Source organism: Metopolophium dirhodum, chromosome 2, assembly GCF_019925205.1.
Source record: "Metopolophium dirhodum isolate CAU chromosome 2, ASM1992520v1, whole genome shotgun sequence".
NCBI classification, from domain to species: Eukaryota; Metazoa; Arthropoda; class Insecta; order Hemiptera; family Aphididae; genus Metopolophium; species Metopolophium dirhodum.
This window is the reverse complement of record NC_083561.1, coordinates 24,770,330-24,788,053: the sequence shown is the minus strand read 5'-3', so window position 1 is coordinate 24,788,053 and position 17,724 is coordinate 24,770,330. Positions and strand designations below refer to the sequence as shown.

The 17,724-nt window shown below is 34.0% G+C and overlaps 1 protein-coding gene and 1 long non-coding RNA gene across 2 annotated transcripts in view; both read left to right on the top strand.

Moving 5' to 3' along the window:
• Positions 1-17,724, top strand: part of LOC132938231 (uncharacterized) — a 320,472-nt gene that overhangs the window by 51,208 nt on the left and 251,540 nt on the right. The window contains exon 2 of the long non-coding RNA XR_009663892.1: positions 4,018-4,137. This is a non-coding gene — a long non-coding RNA (uncharacterized LOC132938231). The remainder of the gene's footprint in view (positions 1-4,017; positions 4,138-17,724) is intronic.
• The window catches only part of LOC132938227 (homeobox protein abdominal-A homolog), a 37,497-nt gene continuing 29,490 nt past the window's right edge, over positions 9,718-17,724 (top strand). The window contains exon 1 of the mRNA XM_061004946.1: positions 9,718-12,334. Within this exon, the coding sequence (XP_060860929.1) occupies positions 11,707-12,334 (628 nt within the window). The 5' untranslated portion in view covers positions 9,718-11,706. The remainder of the gene's footprint in view (positions 12,335-17,724) is intronic.

The window sequence follows — 17,724 nt, the reverse complement described above, 5'->3', positions numbered from 1 at the left end:
TCGGTGCTATAACGACGTAGTACCGCACTTGGCAGTCATCGAGAGGGATTAATAAACAATTGTGTTTCCGAGAGGTTAAAACGACAATTAAAAACTAATTTACGAGTGGGAATGATCCGGGATTGATATCAATAATAGAATATTATCGATCGTATAATATAGCATAATATATTATATATTTTTTATATATATATAATATATAGGTAGAAAATATATAGTATCAATAAAAATATTGCTCTCTACGCAGCAGCAGTGCTCATACAGTGACTCATCAATAACATTTTATGTTTGGCAATAATAATATAACACTAATAACTGTATTGTAATAGTATTACTATATAAGTAATAACTGCAAGCAATAACTTCTTTCCTCAACACTGTTTGTGACTGAACCACTATTATATTTATATATTATAGACAAGGAAGGATAGTGAAAAATTCATATTACCGGTCAACGCTCTGAATCTATCGATTCTACACATCGACGTTGCAATAATGTTATACATTTTGATTATTTTGAAATAATTGCTTAAGTGTAACTTAGTGTAAAAATAGGTTCCAAAAACCAATTCTATCGGTACCTATATACTGCTGTCTGTTACAACTCGAATTCGGCGACTCGAGTCTTTGTCGAATTTGTCTTGTAATCGTTCAGCTCGTAAACAACTGTTTTTCTAGTAATTTGATGATCTGTTTTCGAAGTCGTTTCTATATCGGTGGAAATTTCAAAACGTTCGTTGGTTGGTTGGGCGATAAAACCGTCGAAAACATCCGCGCTCGGAAGGCCGTGAAACGTTCTGCTGCTGCTATATTGCAATATATTCGATATCGCGGAGAATGCATTCGCACGCCCTCCTCTCGCAGGCGGCCGCACAGCCCGCGGATCAATAATCGTCGGGATTTCCGCGCCCTCTACCACCGCCTCGTCAGCGTCGTGCTTTCCGCGTATTTTTCCGGAAGTTTAAAAGTCCACCGTCTCCCGCACCCCCCACAAAACGATAACTGCGCGTACGCGTCACGACGTTATTGCGACGACGTACCGCGGGTAAATAGAATAATATATCGAAACGAGTTTCACGAAATGTAATATTATTATTATCTATATTACGCAACGAAATAGGTATGGGAACAGGCTAACAGAGCACGTTCGTTGACTCGATAGGTACACTTTTTCCAAACCACATCGCCAATCGTCATCACCGCACACACTAGGCCATTATATTATATTATGTCCATCTACTATAAAATAGCATCGTAATATTTAGCTTTTAACACAGTTTCTACATTAAATAGGTGTGATGAGCAAAACAAACACTGGACGCTGGCTTGTCTAAGATTTTAAAGTTAAAAGGTCACGAAAACAAAACAAATAACAACAGTAGTTTCTTATATACTTTATTCAATAATCGCGACATTATTATACATCAAAACACTTAGAAAATTGTTCAGCTTCGGATAATTACGTCGTAATCGAAAATAAATAGGTCGAAATTTTAAAATTAATATAGTAGATGGGATCAGCGAATTAAAACATTAAATATTTAAATATAAGAGCCACGTGTCAATTCAAACCATAAAGCTTTTGCTTTAAATTTTCCCAAAAAAATATTTATTAAAAATAAGTAATATTATATGGTCTTATCAGGCGTGGGTCTAGAGGATTTTCTCTGAAAATGTTATATTTTAATGTGCTGTATGTTGTGTATGTATTTATATTACAATAAATAGTTCATTAGTCTATTAAAATCCATACATTTAAAGTATAAATACAATTGTTAATATTGATATCAAATCTTATCTATATTATTCATACATTCACCTCCTTGGATCCTATATAGTTGCGGGTACCTACCACACATACGACGTGACGGTTACAACTCAATATAATAGGTCATAGGTACGTACAACACAAACGTCTGTTGTACGACTGTACATAACAAGCTTGTACTTATTATACGGAAACGACTATATAGCAATATGGGCATTTCAATATTTGCGAGTTAGTGTACCCATTTATAACCACAATAAATCAATAGGCTCGTAAACTCCGGGCGTTAACAATACGATTTTCGTCGATTTCACACCCACGCATTGTAAACGCGCCACGCGCATAATACATATAATGTAATATTATTATATTTTGTTTGGGTTCTATACGACGATAAAATGTATGTGGTTACGCAAATCGTTATTAGTATAATAATTATTATTATTTTGGGTTTTGCAGTGCATATCGTAAATCAAACGCGGGTTAAGCGATGCATGTTGTATATTATACTATATGCACTGCGCGCACGTTTTATTGTCGTTTCAAATACAGTTTTATTGTGAAATCAAATCGTTAAAAATGTGAATGTATAAAACGCAATTTATCACCATATCAGTGCAACATGATTTTTTAATTGCAGCGTACGTCAATGTTATTAGCATCCAATCTTATACTGCTGCATTTACATTTTTACACATCGGGTACACATACATACATCAGGCACCTACCTGTATAAAAATTCATAACACAATTATTAAATTTATCTATATGTATATATGATGTACGCCTAATATTATATGATATTAATTGTTACATGTTATACAGTTAATAGTATATACAATAGATATTATATTATATTTGTAGGTATACAATTATAAGTCACAAATAAATAAATTCGAATCTATATATTGTTTACATACATAAGCCGCGAACACTACGTGGGGATGCAGCTAACTTCACGAACGTGCGATCACTTTGTTTAAGGACCCCGCGATGATCTCTATACAATTTTCTAAACGATCGTGTTCCAGTTTTTGTATCATATATTTATAAGTAGAGTACACAATAAAACGAAAATAGGTTATTAGGTCATTCGTTAAAAGTTTTGCATGGTTTCGCAAGTTTGCGACCTGAGATTACCAACATGTAGGTATGATTTTATAAAAACGATGTCACAAGAACCGAACTGAACAATTCACAGAGGAGTGATTGATCGTCCCGAGATTTTTTTATTCCTATTTTATTTTTTTTTTCCAAAAAAATATATAATTATTGATGGTTATATTATAATATCTATAATGCGCATCCACGTACTATGCATATTGTGCGGCATTTGTCGTCAAAATGTCAAATAACAATATAAATAACGCTCAAATGCTCAATGTTGATTCTGAGAAAATAAACATGGGAATATGGGATATTCTAAGTATATACACTATACATATATACTATTAAGTATATGTATGTGTCTTACACTAATATACTAGGTGCATAATACGTACAATTTTGGTTAATATAATTAATAATATTATAATTTAGGTATTATAGCTATATTCCAACTATCTAGCAAGGGTAAGAGAAAAAAGACTAAATGGTTAGGCCTTATGTTTTGTCATGTCAACGGTATATCAAAATTATGCCATATAAAGTGTTTGAAGAACAGTCTAAAAAAACATTTTTGCTTTTTAGTGCATTTTTCACGACACCAATTGGATGATGCCATTATTGTTTTCATTTATATTATAATAATAATGAGTGAAAGTTTATAATAATATCACGTCAATGGGGCGGCACACCATAAATTCTACCTCCCCTGACTTATACTATATAGGTACTACTAGGTACCTATGTGATTATATAATAAATATAGAATAACAATTAAAAAAAAAATTTACAACTTTCACGGTAGCGTTACAAGCAAGTTCGACTATATCAAGGCTATGCGTATAAGACTATAATATTGCATTGGCGGCCTATGTAATTATAGTCTCATACCCATATAGGCGTATCTATAACGTATCATATATTATAATTACCTAAAGTGGAATGGAGGTTGTCCTCAGTCACAAAACGTGTTCTGAGTGCAAGCATCGGCCGGTGTCACTAGTTTCTCAAAACACTTTTTTGTTTATATATACGTCTGTCTCTATGAGGTCCCGGCTATAGATATTAATATAAAAGTTATTAAAACATTATAATACCTATCGCCAGTATTAATACACGTTTGAAATGTTCATGTGTCGTTGCAGGTGTTGCCGAGTGATGCAGCCCATTGGGGTAAGTGTGCGTGAGTGTGTGTGTGTGCGTGTGTTTTAGAAGTATCCGTCGTCGCCGTGTCTGTTATGACTTCAGTGTGGTTGCCGTCGTCGGTAAGTACTATAATAATCAAACTAACTCCGTATTTAGAACAATATTTTTAATATTACCTTGTACACAGTATGTAATCGAGCGTGTCGTTGGTTTCTATTTATACGTCGAAAACGGTGCGTTGCTTTGTGAATCGTTTTCGCACTTACATTTATGTTCACCCGTATATTATATATGTGTATAATATGCAGAATACAATATCGTAGTTCCGAGTATGATCTAATAACTATACATGCTCACGAATTCCAAAGATGATTCTTTTAATTTTTTTGTTATATAATTGAGTCGCATATAAGATCGTAAAATACGGTTTAAAATTGGAATTGATCTAAAAACTTTCAAATCATTAACTCTAACGCAATAACAACATAATTTATTAATAATATGCTCTCGCCGGTGAGACACGCTGCTGTTTCATTGTGGTGCGAATTGCACACGGCCGACGACTGATTAGAACGACCTTTTACACGAGACCACGCAGGGCGTTTCGTTAAAATAGAGTCGACAGCGTTATCGTTTTTAACAAAAAAACATAGCCTAAAATGTTTAAACACTTCTCGGGCACGTATTTCAAGCGGCCGTAAAAACGTCAAGACGGTATATTATATTGTTTTTATGTACTGGGAACTATTTTACGCCCATACAATAAAATAATAATAATAATAATATACAATAATAAAATATTATAATGATATACATGGTGCACCTAGTTGATCCCGAGCTTTTCGCGAAACACGACGCGTCCGTCGCGAGTCGTAACATTCATTATTATAAACAAAAACCATTGCCAAACCGCAACCACCGAGCGCGTGTTATATTATAATATTCCGATTCTCTTCCATCGTGCTCTATGTACGTATCTTGTATACTTACATTTTTTTTTCACGTCGAAATACAACGGCGACGCGACGAGAAAAAGCATTAGTTGTAACTTGTAATAATCACATATTATAAGCGCGTATATATATATATACACACAATACACAATATACATCATAATAATATGTGTGTTTGTGTGTAAACTATAAAGTAGGATCTAAAAAATATTAGTCGCATATAATTTTACGACGATTGCCTCTTGTTTACTCGATTCATTTTATCCGTACAGCATTTATGCGTTTTTTTACGGTTTGTTTCGTCTGCTGCAGTAAATCACCGATACGGCCAGTTTTTCTCCTCATTTTTTTTTCGTAATAACAATAATCGTTTTTACGATCGTTTTAACACGGTTCGCGAAAAAAAAACATATCGTTATTTCGATTATATAATAATATTTTATATTATTTATATATATTTATATATATTTTAAAAAAGTGGACCTTACGCCGTGTCACATATATTTATGTCACCCTATACCACTGATGGAATTGAACGCTATATCTACTTATACACGAATATATTATTACACTAGCTGACCCGTCAAACGTTGTTTTGCCATGTGAATTATTTCTAATGAATATTTTGGTAGTCAAATAAAAACAACTCAATTATTGTAATTGTGTGTTGATGTGTTATACTGATATATGACTGAAAGAGGAATAGAACACTGTAAACAATAACAAAACACCAAATATTCATTTTTTTGAATTCATTGTACTTTTATTATAAATTTCAAATTACATCTCCATCACACATTATGAAAATTAAAAAAACACTATCAGTCTATTAGTGCAATAGAATGTACGATATTTGTTTGGTATTTATATTTTTTATTTATATTTTTACGATATTTGGTCCATCTTCACCCGACACAAACAAACTGGATGATTTACTCACAAAAGAACATGCTACGTATGAAAACCACGCTGTGCCCAAATCAAAGCCCCGACAGACATCGTTTGGCCTTGAGACTTATTGATTATTGATCATTCAATAAAGCGTCCAGATCACCGACGACGCGTCTGGCAAAAGGTGAATTAAGGTTATTGTGCCTACCAAAAACTCTTTTTCAATAATCAATTCCCATTCCGCAATTATTGGAATAAATATTAACAACATAATATGAACGAAATAAGTTTAATTATTTGTATTATTACTTAAAAGTCTGTGCAAGCATGAAACAACATAATTAGCATTATGTAGGTATGTATGTAGAACAAACGAAGCAATTTCAAATTTTTTTTTTTTAAATATGAAGACAATATTCTTATTTTAGGAATCAAAACAAGATCTAGACTATAAGCTTAGAGTCTAAAATATATAGATGATTCCTTTTTTTTAAATAATACCTACTTTTTACGTTTGCTTAGAAAATATATTTCAAAAGGGTTATTTCGTTTTCAAAATCATATTTACCTACGCGTGAAAGATCCAGCAGTGACCCGCGAGTACATTTTCAGTATTTTATCGTTAAAGACTTAGTGAGTCGTGTACGTTTGGTTGCCTACCGACACGGCTCGCCACGTTGATGTATACCGTATATCCAGTGTATACTATATACAGCTGCTGTCGACTACGGTCTTTTTTAAATTTTAATTCATTTGTATTTATATTATGTATTATCAGATTATTTTAAAATTTGGAACGTTTATATGCGGGATGATTTAATTGAAGGCTTATGTATAAATTTGAATTCGTGTATCATCGTTATACCTATAATACCTATATTATAACGTAGGTAGATGATATTATACAATGTACTCCGTATACGATATTTCATTTTTATTTTTGGCCACGTTGAATTGGTAGTGCTCAATGATTAAAAACTGTAAAAACTCGTGTAATGACCATTAAGTATTTCTAAAAAAAAGTTCTTCGCGATGGCTTACAAAACTGCGTGTTTAAATATTGTATGAAATTCTAATAAACCGTTTTGCAATATACCCGTCGTGACCGCCTGTGCGCATTCAGACATATACATCGGTATAATATAATATGTGGGAGGTACCTCCTGTACAGTTTGTACACATACCTATATCGACACATAATATCTAAAAGTATTTATCAGTTCGTTTGTACGCTTAATTTAATTATTAATTGTATATATATATATATATATATACATATAAAATAATTTGTAGTACCTATATATACAAACATAACATTTGTTGCAGGTACCTATATGCGATTTTTATTCTACAGCGTTCGATTATAACCTCGTGCGTATATTTTAAAGGTCAAATACTATTTTTTAAAAAGACGCGTGATCTTGTACACGAGTGACAAACTACCTATATAGATACTATAGAATAATATAATATATACCTATAAATGCAGTATATATAGTATTTTCCTTAACGATAGATTAAACTCTATTTATTTATGCATACCTATACATATTTTATATAGCTAATAGTAATCATAATTTTGCTTTATCATAGGTAGTTGTACTGCGATATCATATTATAATATAATACAAATCACCTATAATAATATATAATTTTAAGTATATAAAACAAAACACACAATTAATATCAAAAATGCATTCAAAAACACATTAAGTATAATATAACAAAGATAATAATGTCTGTAGAGCATACGATGAAATATTAATTTAGGGGACATATGACTGCAGTTCTATACTGTTATACATATAGTGAAGAAGGAAAGGGTATTGGGACAATAATTTGGTTTTCGTTTGATAAATTAAGAATTTTGGTAGTATAAATAAAGTGAAGGTTACAAATAAGTCTCCAAAAACAAACTATAAAATAATTTTTGATAAAAATTGTATCTACATGCATATGTATGTTAACTGCTAAGACTATTTTACTTTTTAAAAAATGTCTTGGTGTTAGAGATGAGATGAATATATTTCTCTGTAAAGAAATGGAAAGGCATTCAGTGCATGTAGGTGATTCATTGCGGCATAATTTGTATGAGTAATAGAAGTAATATATATGTTTATAAGCTATGAAAACCGATAAAACAACACGCATATTTTTAACAAACCATACAAACTTCAAAAACAGCTAAGTGTCAAAGTAATAAATAAAACGCTACAACAATTTGTTTGTTTCTGAATAATAACAGAATAGATTTTCTTATAAAAACTATGTTCCGATATTTTTACAGGTTTATCCAGCAATTTCCTATTAGAAATAATTTCAAAAATAAACTCTCAGTCCTCAAGTATACCATCTGTGACCAATTTCTTATCGGTTGATAGAACTACAGCGTGCGTTTTGGATTGATTTTATTGATCCAAAAAGTGTATACACATATTATACATGTATACATAAATAAAAAACCGAACTAAGCATAAAATTTTTCTTTAAAAATACAACATTGTAAAACCAATAAATGAATAAAATAAAATAAAATCACGAAAAATAACAAGCAGTCGAGGTCATGTTCTTTAACGAACGATTTCCAAGAACGCGTCTTATCGACCGGATCTCTATATAATTCACATAGGTATAGCTGCAGATATATGGTATGCCGTGTTTCCTTATTAAAATAAAAAAAATCGGTTTACAATCAAATATTCATTCCTTTGTTCGTATTGTACCGACATGAACGTTGCGGCCGCTGGCTATTACTGAATATTATACATGTATGTAGGTACTCACGGAAATTAATCTCTTTGACATTAGGTATATATATTTAATTATTTATTATCTAGTTAATACATTAATTACCTACAATATTTCAAAGTAAGATACATACCTATATAATATCGTTGCCTAGATTACTTTATTAAAATACGTAAATTTGTAAACTCATGATTCATCAAAAAATGTATCCGTATTGCGTATAATATACTTAGATAGACTATATAATAGACTATAGGTATATAGTGTCGAATGTCGATGTACAATTGTGTAAATGTCCAATAGATATGTGTATTAAGAGGACGTTATACCCGCATGTGTTGTCTCCGTCTTACAAGTGCGTAACATAGCAAATTGTACGCTCAGCAAAACACGTGTAGCTCCGTTAGTATACAAATTAGAGCGAATTGATCTCTTATAAAATCTAAAGGTAAGATTATTATCTAGGGAACCTCTTGGGCTTTTTATTATATTTTTATCTTAACGCGAGTTATAAGTATTTTAAAATTGTAATTTTTTTATACATCTTAAAATACTCATAACTCGCTTTAAAATTAAAATATACTAAAAAGCTCACGAGGTTGCCTAGATAATAATCTTACCTTTAGATTTTATAAGAGGTCAAATCACTCTAATTTTTAAATTAACGGAGCTACACGTGTTTTGCTGAGCGTACAATTTGCTATGTTACGCACTTGTAAGACGGAGACAACACATGCGGGTATAACGTTCTCTTAACAAAAAAAAAATATCGTTGTAAAAATATTAGCTTCACTCGAAAGTTCCTATCTCACAATAAAATATGATAGTTTTAACTTATAAATATAGCAAATATTAAAATATTAATTTATATTGTTCTTGAAATTTTGTTTATATAGGTAAAACGGAAATTGAAACGGTATAACAACGCTCTTAAATATACTTATTATTTCCTATATATATTATAAAAACACAAGTAGTTATAGGTACTTGAAAGATTTAATACATTAATGGATTTAGTCAATTCATCATATTTCAATTAAAATGTAGTCAATTAATAAAAATTATCATTACATAGATTATTGTAAGATATATAATATAATAAATAATTCAATGTACCTATAAGGTATACGGTACTATAAATACAAGTAAAATAATTATTAATGTTATTATTATACATACCTAATACCTAAACCCTATATGCGTATTGTTATGCAAATAACAAAATAAAAATAGCCAATTTGAATTGATGCTATTTAAGCAATAATTATTAAGCTGACAAAAACCATATTTACTTATATACTAAATTATGAATGTAGGAGTATTGTGAAATTATGTGCTAATAATTAATATAGCAATACTTTATTCTCATTAATAAACAGTGCTTTAAAACATTAATGTATTACTATGCACATTATATTACGTTGTTATAACCATAGAATAATTGTTTTTGCTCGAACGAGTAGGTAGGTACTTACAATGTTTAATTAATTATGTATTTGTATAATTCCGTTTTAGTTGTTAAAATGTTCCCGTCTCGTTATGAATTTATATCTATAATATAAAGGTTAGCTATTATGTACAGCAGCGCAATAAATTATTATCGTTTTGCACCTATACATTATTATAATATTAATGTAAAGGACACGCGTGCGGTTATGCATACAAGGCGACTCGTTAAATATATATCCCAATACCGCGATCACATAATAATCTATACCTATGACAGGTGCGTGTTTATAATTTTATATCAATGTAGAATCCGACGACGATCATAATATTTACAATGTTTATATTTTATACATCGCAGTGATCACTCGTCTCCGGCGTGTACCTATTATAAAAGTCGCGGGCGATGAATTCGTGTCGAGTGTATAAAATATATAGATTAATAGGTACGCGAAAAAAAAATAACAATATTACAAACTAATATAAAAATAAGGATAAAAAATCCAAATCAACGTATAACAATAACTGTTGGGAATTATTTATTATAAACTTTATGTACAAAATTATTAATTATCATCATCATTCATCATAGACTCGCATGAACGCGGCGAGGAGTTAAATAATAATATGTAAAAACCCGATCGGTCGTGTGCCGCAAGAGAGCGCTGTCGGCCGCGGCACACACGAGACCTGCGCGCTCGTCGATTGGCCGTCGCCGCGGAGGGGACAAGTCTCCGGCCGCGGGGACGGGGGCGACGCCGCCGACCCGCGCGCCGCACCCAACCAATTCGACGAGCCGGCCACCACGGCCGCCGCCGTCGCTGCGCGTGTGCGCGACGGTTCGCGCGCGCGCCCGTGTAGGTAGTGCCGTGGCGGTGTGGTCGTGTGCGCGCGCGCGCGTGTGTGTGTGTGTGAGAGTGTGTGCGCGCGCGTCCGGAGAGAGGTAACGCGACGACTGCGACGCGGACGACGACTGCGACGAGACGACGACGGTCGACTGGGCCACGCCAATACCCTCCGCGCGCCGCCCGGGTCATAAACGATCTCACAAACAAGTGCTCAACGTTCGGGAAATTACCCGCGCCGCCATATAATATTATATCGCCAAAGGCCGCCGCCGTCGCCAGTGATCGCGTCGCCGCCGCCGCCGCGCGGGTTTCTTTTTATTTTTCCGCCGCTATTACACACGGTTCGAAGATAAAATTATTTTCTCGATTATAACAATATTATCCCGTTCGGTTTTTTTTACTCCGCGTAGATCCGCGGGCCTAAGATACACACCATCCACGCTTTCCCGTGCCGGTATCGTGCAGTGTCCGTACAGTGTGCGTATCTCGTCGTCGACGTCGGTATTTTCGGGTTTTGAATATAAATAAACAATATTATATTGACAACAGTTTAATATTTTGTTTTTCGAACGCCGTGCTTTTGGTGTAACGACGATACGTAATTCCGCATCACGACGGCATAATGCGGTGGCGTTGACGGAGTCTTGCACATATCCAGATAGTATTACATTATCTCGACGACCAGGAGAGAGAGGCGTGCAATAACGACGTGCAAGATATCATTACATAGTATACGAACGTGCGGCCAAATATCGCACCGCGGTGTATAATCCTGTCCCCGGTCGCAACTTACGCGCCCGTCATGAGTTCAAAGTTCATCATCGACAGCATGCTGCCCAAGTACCACCAGCAGTACCACCACCAGCTCCTGAACCCCGTGATCACGTCCGGCGGCGGGCTGGACTCGTCGGCCGTCAACTACAGCTTGACGCCCAACAACTCGTCGTCGAGCAGCGCGGGCGGCTCGCCGCCGTCCACGTCGTCGCTGGTCTCGCCGGCCGCTGGCCGCATGTACCCCGCGTACGCCGTCCACCATCACCAACAGCAGTTCGGCTCCGGCGCCGGTTCCATGGCGTTCACGTCTCCCGGCTCGGCCGCCCTGGCCGCCGCCGTCCAAGACGCCGCGGACAAGACGTCGTCGTCGTGCCGGTATGGCGGTGGTGTCGGCGGCGTGAGCGTCGGCGGCGTGTCCGCGGCCGACACGATGGTCAACAGCTACGCCGCCCTGCACCATCACCACAACCAGAACGGCGCCGGTGGCACCGGCGCCGTGTCGTCCATGGCCGCGGCCGCTCAGTTCTACCACCAAGCGGCCGCCGCGTCCGCCGTGGCCGCTGACCCGCTCAACTCCGCGTGCGCCGGACAGCCCGGAGCCCCCGGACCGCAACCCATGCCCGACATACCCCGGTACCCGTGGATGTCCATTACAGGTAAGCGTCACGTCTGTTACTTATAACTTATATTTTGTTACCATGACGTATTGGTCGCTAGAAAATCTGTTGAGCGCGTAAAATTTAACCTATGACGAAATTTGACGTGTGCAATAGCTAGGTAGGTAGGTATAGATAAGTAGTTAAGAAGTCGTTCAGATTTGAATTTAAATACACTCCCGAGACCCCTTGTCATTTCCGATAACCTAAATATTTCCGAAATTTCCGAAAGTTATTTCCGTTATTTCCGAAAGTTATACCACGATATTTCCGAAAATTATACCACGGTATAGAGGTGTCAATGTAAGTATTGTGTCTTAAGTGTATTAGGTATATGATAATATAATATGGATTACCTGATGAAACCTGATTATAGGTGCTTTCGTCTGCGGGGAATGAGAAAAAGCCTTTGATTTCCGTCGTATACTTTTACGATCCCAAACTATCAATTAATGACTTTATCCGTAACACGCATTAGCAGATTAATTATTTATATCGCGTAGTTACTTAGTTAATAAATTTTATTCGGAAGCTCGATGCTATTTTAAACAACTGGTATTGTTTTATTTTTTTAAATTTAATATCGTAGCCTAGGTATTATACCTAAGCAGCTACGCCAGTTACAATTTAAAACTTTAAAATTACGTTATAGTTTATGTGATAGGCTTATTACAGCTATATTATTGCACAAATAAAATATACATTTAAAGTGTCTATAAAATAGTGTAATTAAAAAAAAAACCGTAAACCTAAGTATAATATGTGATCCCTACATTACCTATATTTATATGAATTTACTATTCGTTTGTAGGTACTATATTATAGTCTTCAAGTTGGTAGTTGAAGTTTGTGTTTATATTTATAATATTTATAAAACTAGGTTAAATAAAACACATGCTTCTTTAGCAATATTCTTAATTTCATACATTTATATGTATATATAAGTACTTATATCATTTAGTAGGCGCATAAATGTTTGAACATATCCTTTTTTTATTCACAAATATCTTCTTATTGAACGTAACGTTTCATGTCCTGATTACATTAGGTAGTTAATTTATTATTTAAACTACAAAAAGGATATTAAATGAACAATTTTATATATTTATGCCACCAAATAATATTATTTAAATATATTAATGTCCCCATCATAAAGTAAGGACCATTAAAATTTAATTACCCCATAAATTATATGTAAATAAGCAATAAACGTACAAACTTAATTATGTGTACAGCAATTACCATTATAATTTATACTAATATAAATTAAATATTAATTACAATATAATGATACATATTTTACTAAATTATACACTAACAAACAAATTACCTATTCATTAATCATTACAAAGACTATAAAAATGTTTAAAATTAATCGTTTCTTCTTTGGTAAGTACAAAAACTCAAGTTTGCACTTAGTACCAAAAATGTGTAACGTATAAAGCTCAGTATCTACCTACATAATAAATAATTAATAAAAGATTTGAAAAGGACTAAAAATTGTGTAAGAAAATATTAGTTATAAATATTAATATAATAAATATATCATATATAATATGAAGAAAAAAATGAATCTTCTTATGATTCAGTCGGTATTCGCCAAAAAACGTTTGAAAATACATTACATTTGACTATAATAGTGCCAATAAGTTGTGTGTGTGTGTGTTGATGGCATTATAAAAATAATATACTTGAATAATAATAATATGTATATTTGCTTGGAATTCAACCAATTTATTATTGCCTAAATCTAATACTATCCATTACAATCACGCCCGCATCTCATTGTAGACAAACTCGCCTATTACTTACTACCCACACAAACTCTATAGTATTATTTTATTAGACTATTATTTCATCGCTTATTTAAATTAATTGACCAGAATGTTTAAATAATATTTATTTAAATAGTGTTTGGTCGTATTTTGTGTTATTCTCATATGATATTTTAAAAACGTTTTTGTTCCTTCAGTTATTTATTAGAAAAAAATAAATAGGTAATAGCTGCTCGAAACCCAATATTGTACAACTACTAATAACTACGATTTCTAAAATTATTCACAGACAGAGTTATTGAGGTATAAATAAGTAATAACGCACATTATAAATTCCAAACAAAAATAATATCACCTGTTTTTCGTGGTAAATTCGATGGAAAACATTTTGAATTACTGTGAATATTGTTTAATTAGTAATTACTGTAACATTAATATTATCATAGCCGGGCTCGTGATATTTCTATTTTTACTTTTCGTGGAAAAAAAAGAATAGTGAATTTACTTCAGGAGACGCTTATAGATTTAATATAGAAATCAAAGATTTTTAAATATATCAGTTGTTTTATTCCGTATTGTTCCTTATGGTTATATTGTTACATTCCTATGTTTACTTAATTTCAATTTGATTTCCAATTGTTTAGATCAAGATACGCTTTTCACAAATAGCTGCAGTGCAGGTGTTTGGTGCAAATATAAATATTTTAATTATATTATAATATACAATATTTTAAATAAAGCTATGAAAGACGATTTGTACACTGATGAGAAACTACCGTAGACTGTGTAGATATAAAGTGTAAACTGTAAAACTTAATATTGTAATGTTATATCATAGAGGAAAATAATATATAATAACTAATTTTAAAACAAAATATATAAAATAGCGGCCATGCTTACAAGTATCTACTTATTGCAAAACAAAATGTTCATGGGGGACGAGGTGGCCGAGTGGTCTAACGCGACGGATTCGGCACAGCCGGTCCGAGTTCGATCCTCGACCACTGGGCGGCATTTTTCTCCGTGCAAGTCACGGTGTCCGGAGAACAAGTGCCGCCATCCCCCCACCCCGGGGCACGGCAGAAACCTACGGGTGCCCCATTAGAAATTCTGCCAAACACAACACACACGTGTACCAACCTACCCAATATAAAAACCTACCAAACCTTCCAAATATAAAAACCTACAGTGCCCTCCCCACACCCAATGGCCTATGTTGCCGCGGGTTACCCAATAAAAAAAAAAAAAAAAAAAAAAAAAAAAAAAAATGTTCATGTAAGTAGGTAGGTAGGTACTGATCAAACAAAATATGTAAATTTTGATAAAAAAAATAAACACAGAGCCCAATGAAAACATATAGTGTACCTATTATAATAAGACTTCCGCGAATTTGTACCTAATAAATAACCAATATAATATAGAAATTAAATAGTTATTACACAATTAATTCTGAAAGTTTTACTGAGAATTTATTTTCAATATTATTGTATCCTAAATAATTGTCAATGATAATAATCTGATTTTACCATGTTTAGAATTTAGATTGCTATTATAAATTTGTGGATTTTGTGCGTTTTCGACGTTCATGTTGTAATGAAAAGTCGTAAAAATTGGAGATATTTCAAAATATACCCACGTCGGTTCTCCAAATTTAAAAATAAAATTTTATCAAAACCAGTGTGCAATAAATTACGAACTTATCCTTGGGTGGGTGGCCAGGTCCCAGGGGGCATCGTGTGTGTTTGCAGTACAAGTTTATCTTGCTCTTGTTGCAATCGTCAGAAATTAATTTCTCATCTACCGTAGTATACGAAAGAGAGGTATTCGCGGATGACCGTTTAGTTACCACAGCGCAAATCCATCATATAATAACTTTTAAATACGACCGTTAATGAATTATACTGATCAATGAACTAATCATCATATTTCTCGTGATAGTTGACGTCAGTAGACATAGGTACCTACCCAATATTTAATAATAATAATAATAATACGGTACTCTGCTTCTCTGCATTTCCGACTGATATGTGTGTACTAAAAGTCGTAGATGATGCGCGATCTACGATGATCAATCATTAAAAAAAAATTTTTAGTTTGCACGTGACCACGAATATAATTTTATTTTAAAAATCGTGTTTTCATTTTTTATCACCGATTGCACGCGCGCTTGTGCGTGTACTCGACAGACGGCCATTTGCATAATTATCGAACAATAGACTATACGAGTGGTCACAAGTAGGCGGGCGGTTACGGCCCATCGCTTATAATATGATACTGCTCAGAGAAGATCGTCGAGCCGCCAAAACCGGTTCGTGAGCGCATACGAATTTTCGCGCGAAATAAATAAAAAAATATGATACCGCCAATGGAACTTTGGAGCGCCTCTCGTCGTCGTACCGGTGGATACACGGTAGTGGTCAAATTGGAAAAAAGTACTAACGGTTTGCCCAATTTCCCGAACACTTAACGACTCGCACCTATATATATGTATACTGTTTAGAAGTATCAGAAAGGGTGCGCTGACCAGATACCATGATAATATATAAGTATCTCGAACCGTTGAACCTTGCAATGGCGTATATATATAGTTGGGGATAGTAGCTACCCTCGCGCGCAAATACTTTCACAGAGGGTTCTCACCCTCCGTCACTCGCCTCGCCACTATTTGCAAACAGCATGGCTGTAATCGCATTTCCACTTGCACCGGGGCGCCAACTGCCAAGACCTTGGCTACAATACCGGTTGCACACTAATTGTTAACTCTCTCTATTTGGCTATATAATTTCCCTATATATTATTACATAATATGTACACTGGCCATTACTCGCGTATGAATAAAAAACGGTTTACGTGTAGGTTCTTAAGTCTTAACGAACATAAACATTAAGACCTATTGGTATCGACAAAATTTTAAAAGTTCACTGCGAGCAAAAACTACTTTTAATGTACGGTCTCAACTTAAATCAGCAGTGATTAACATACATAATCTGTCATTTTTTTCAGTTTAATTCGGATAATCTATAAACGTCTGAATGGGTATTAAAGTTATGACTTATGAATTATGATTGATCAACGGTTATAATGGTTAGATTATTGACTTTAAGTACCTACTCGGTATACCTATATATGGTTGTTCTTCAGATTTTCATCTGTTCCTACTCGGTATATAATATATGGTTGTTCCTCATATTTTCGTCGAGTGAAAATGTGTATAAAGTTCCAAAGATCGCAATTATTATGACGTATTATACGTTATTTACTATCCGAGCAGTCAATACTTCACTATCCGAATAGTCAATACTTCACTCGTAGTGCAGACAATTTCAACTCGTTTGATGATCAATAAAATCCACACAATAATTAGCATATTAAAAATGTATAAATAAAATTTAAATTTCCATTCACTGCGTTAGCGCCGCGCAGACACACGAGACTGTTTGTCAATTAAAAATAAATAAAAAAAAAAAACTGTCAATAATACTGATGCGATAAAACGCAATTTATATATGTATTGATTTACACGCTGAGACGACAGAATATAATCAATGATAATACACACAAAAGCTTTTTCGTGTTGTCCGCGCGATTTTGATTATTAATGTGAAATTATTGGAC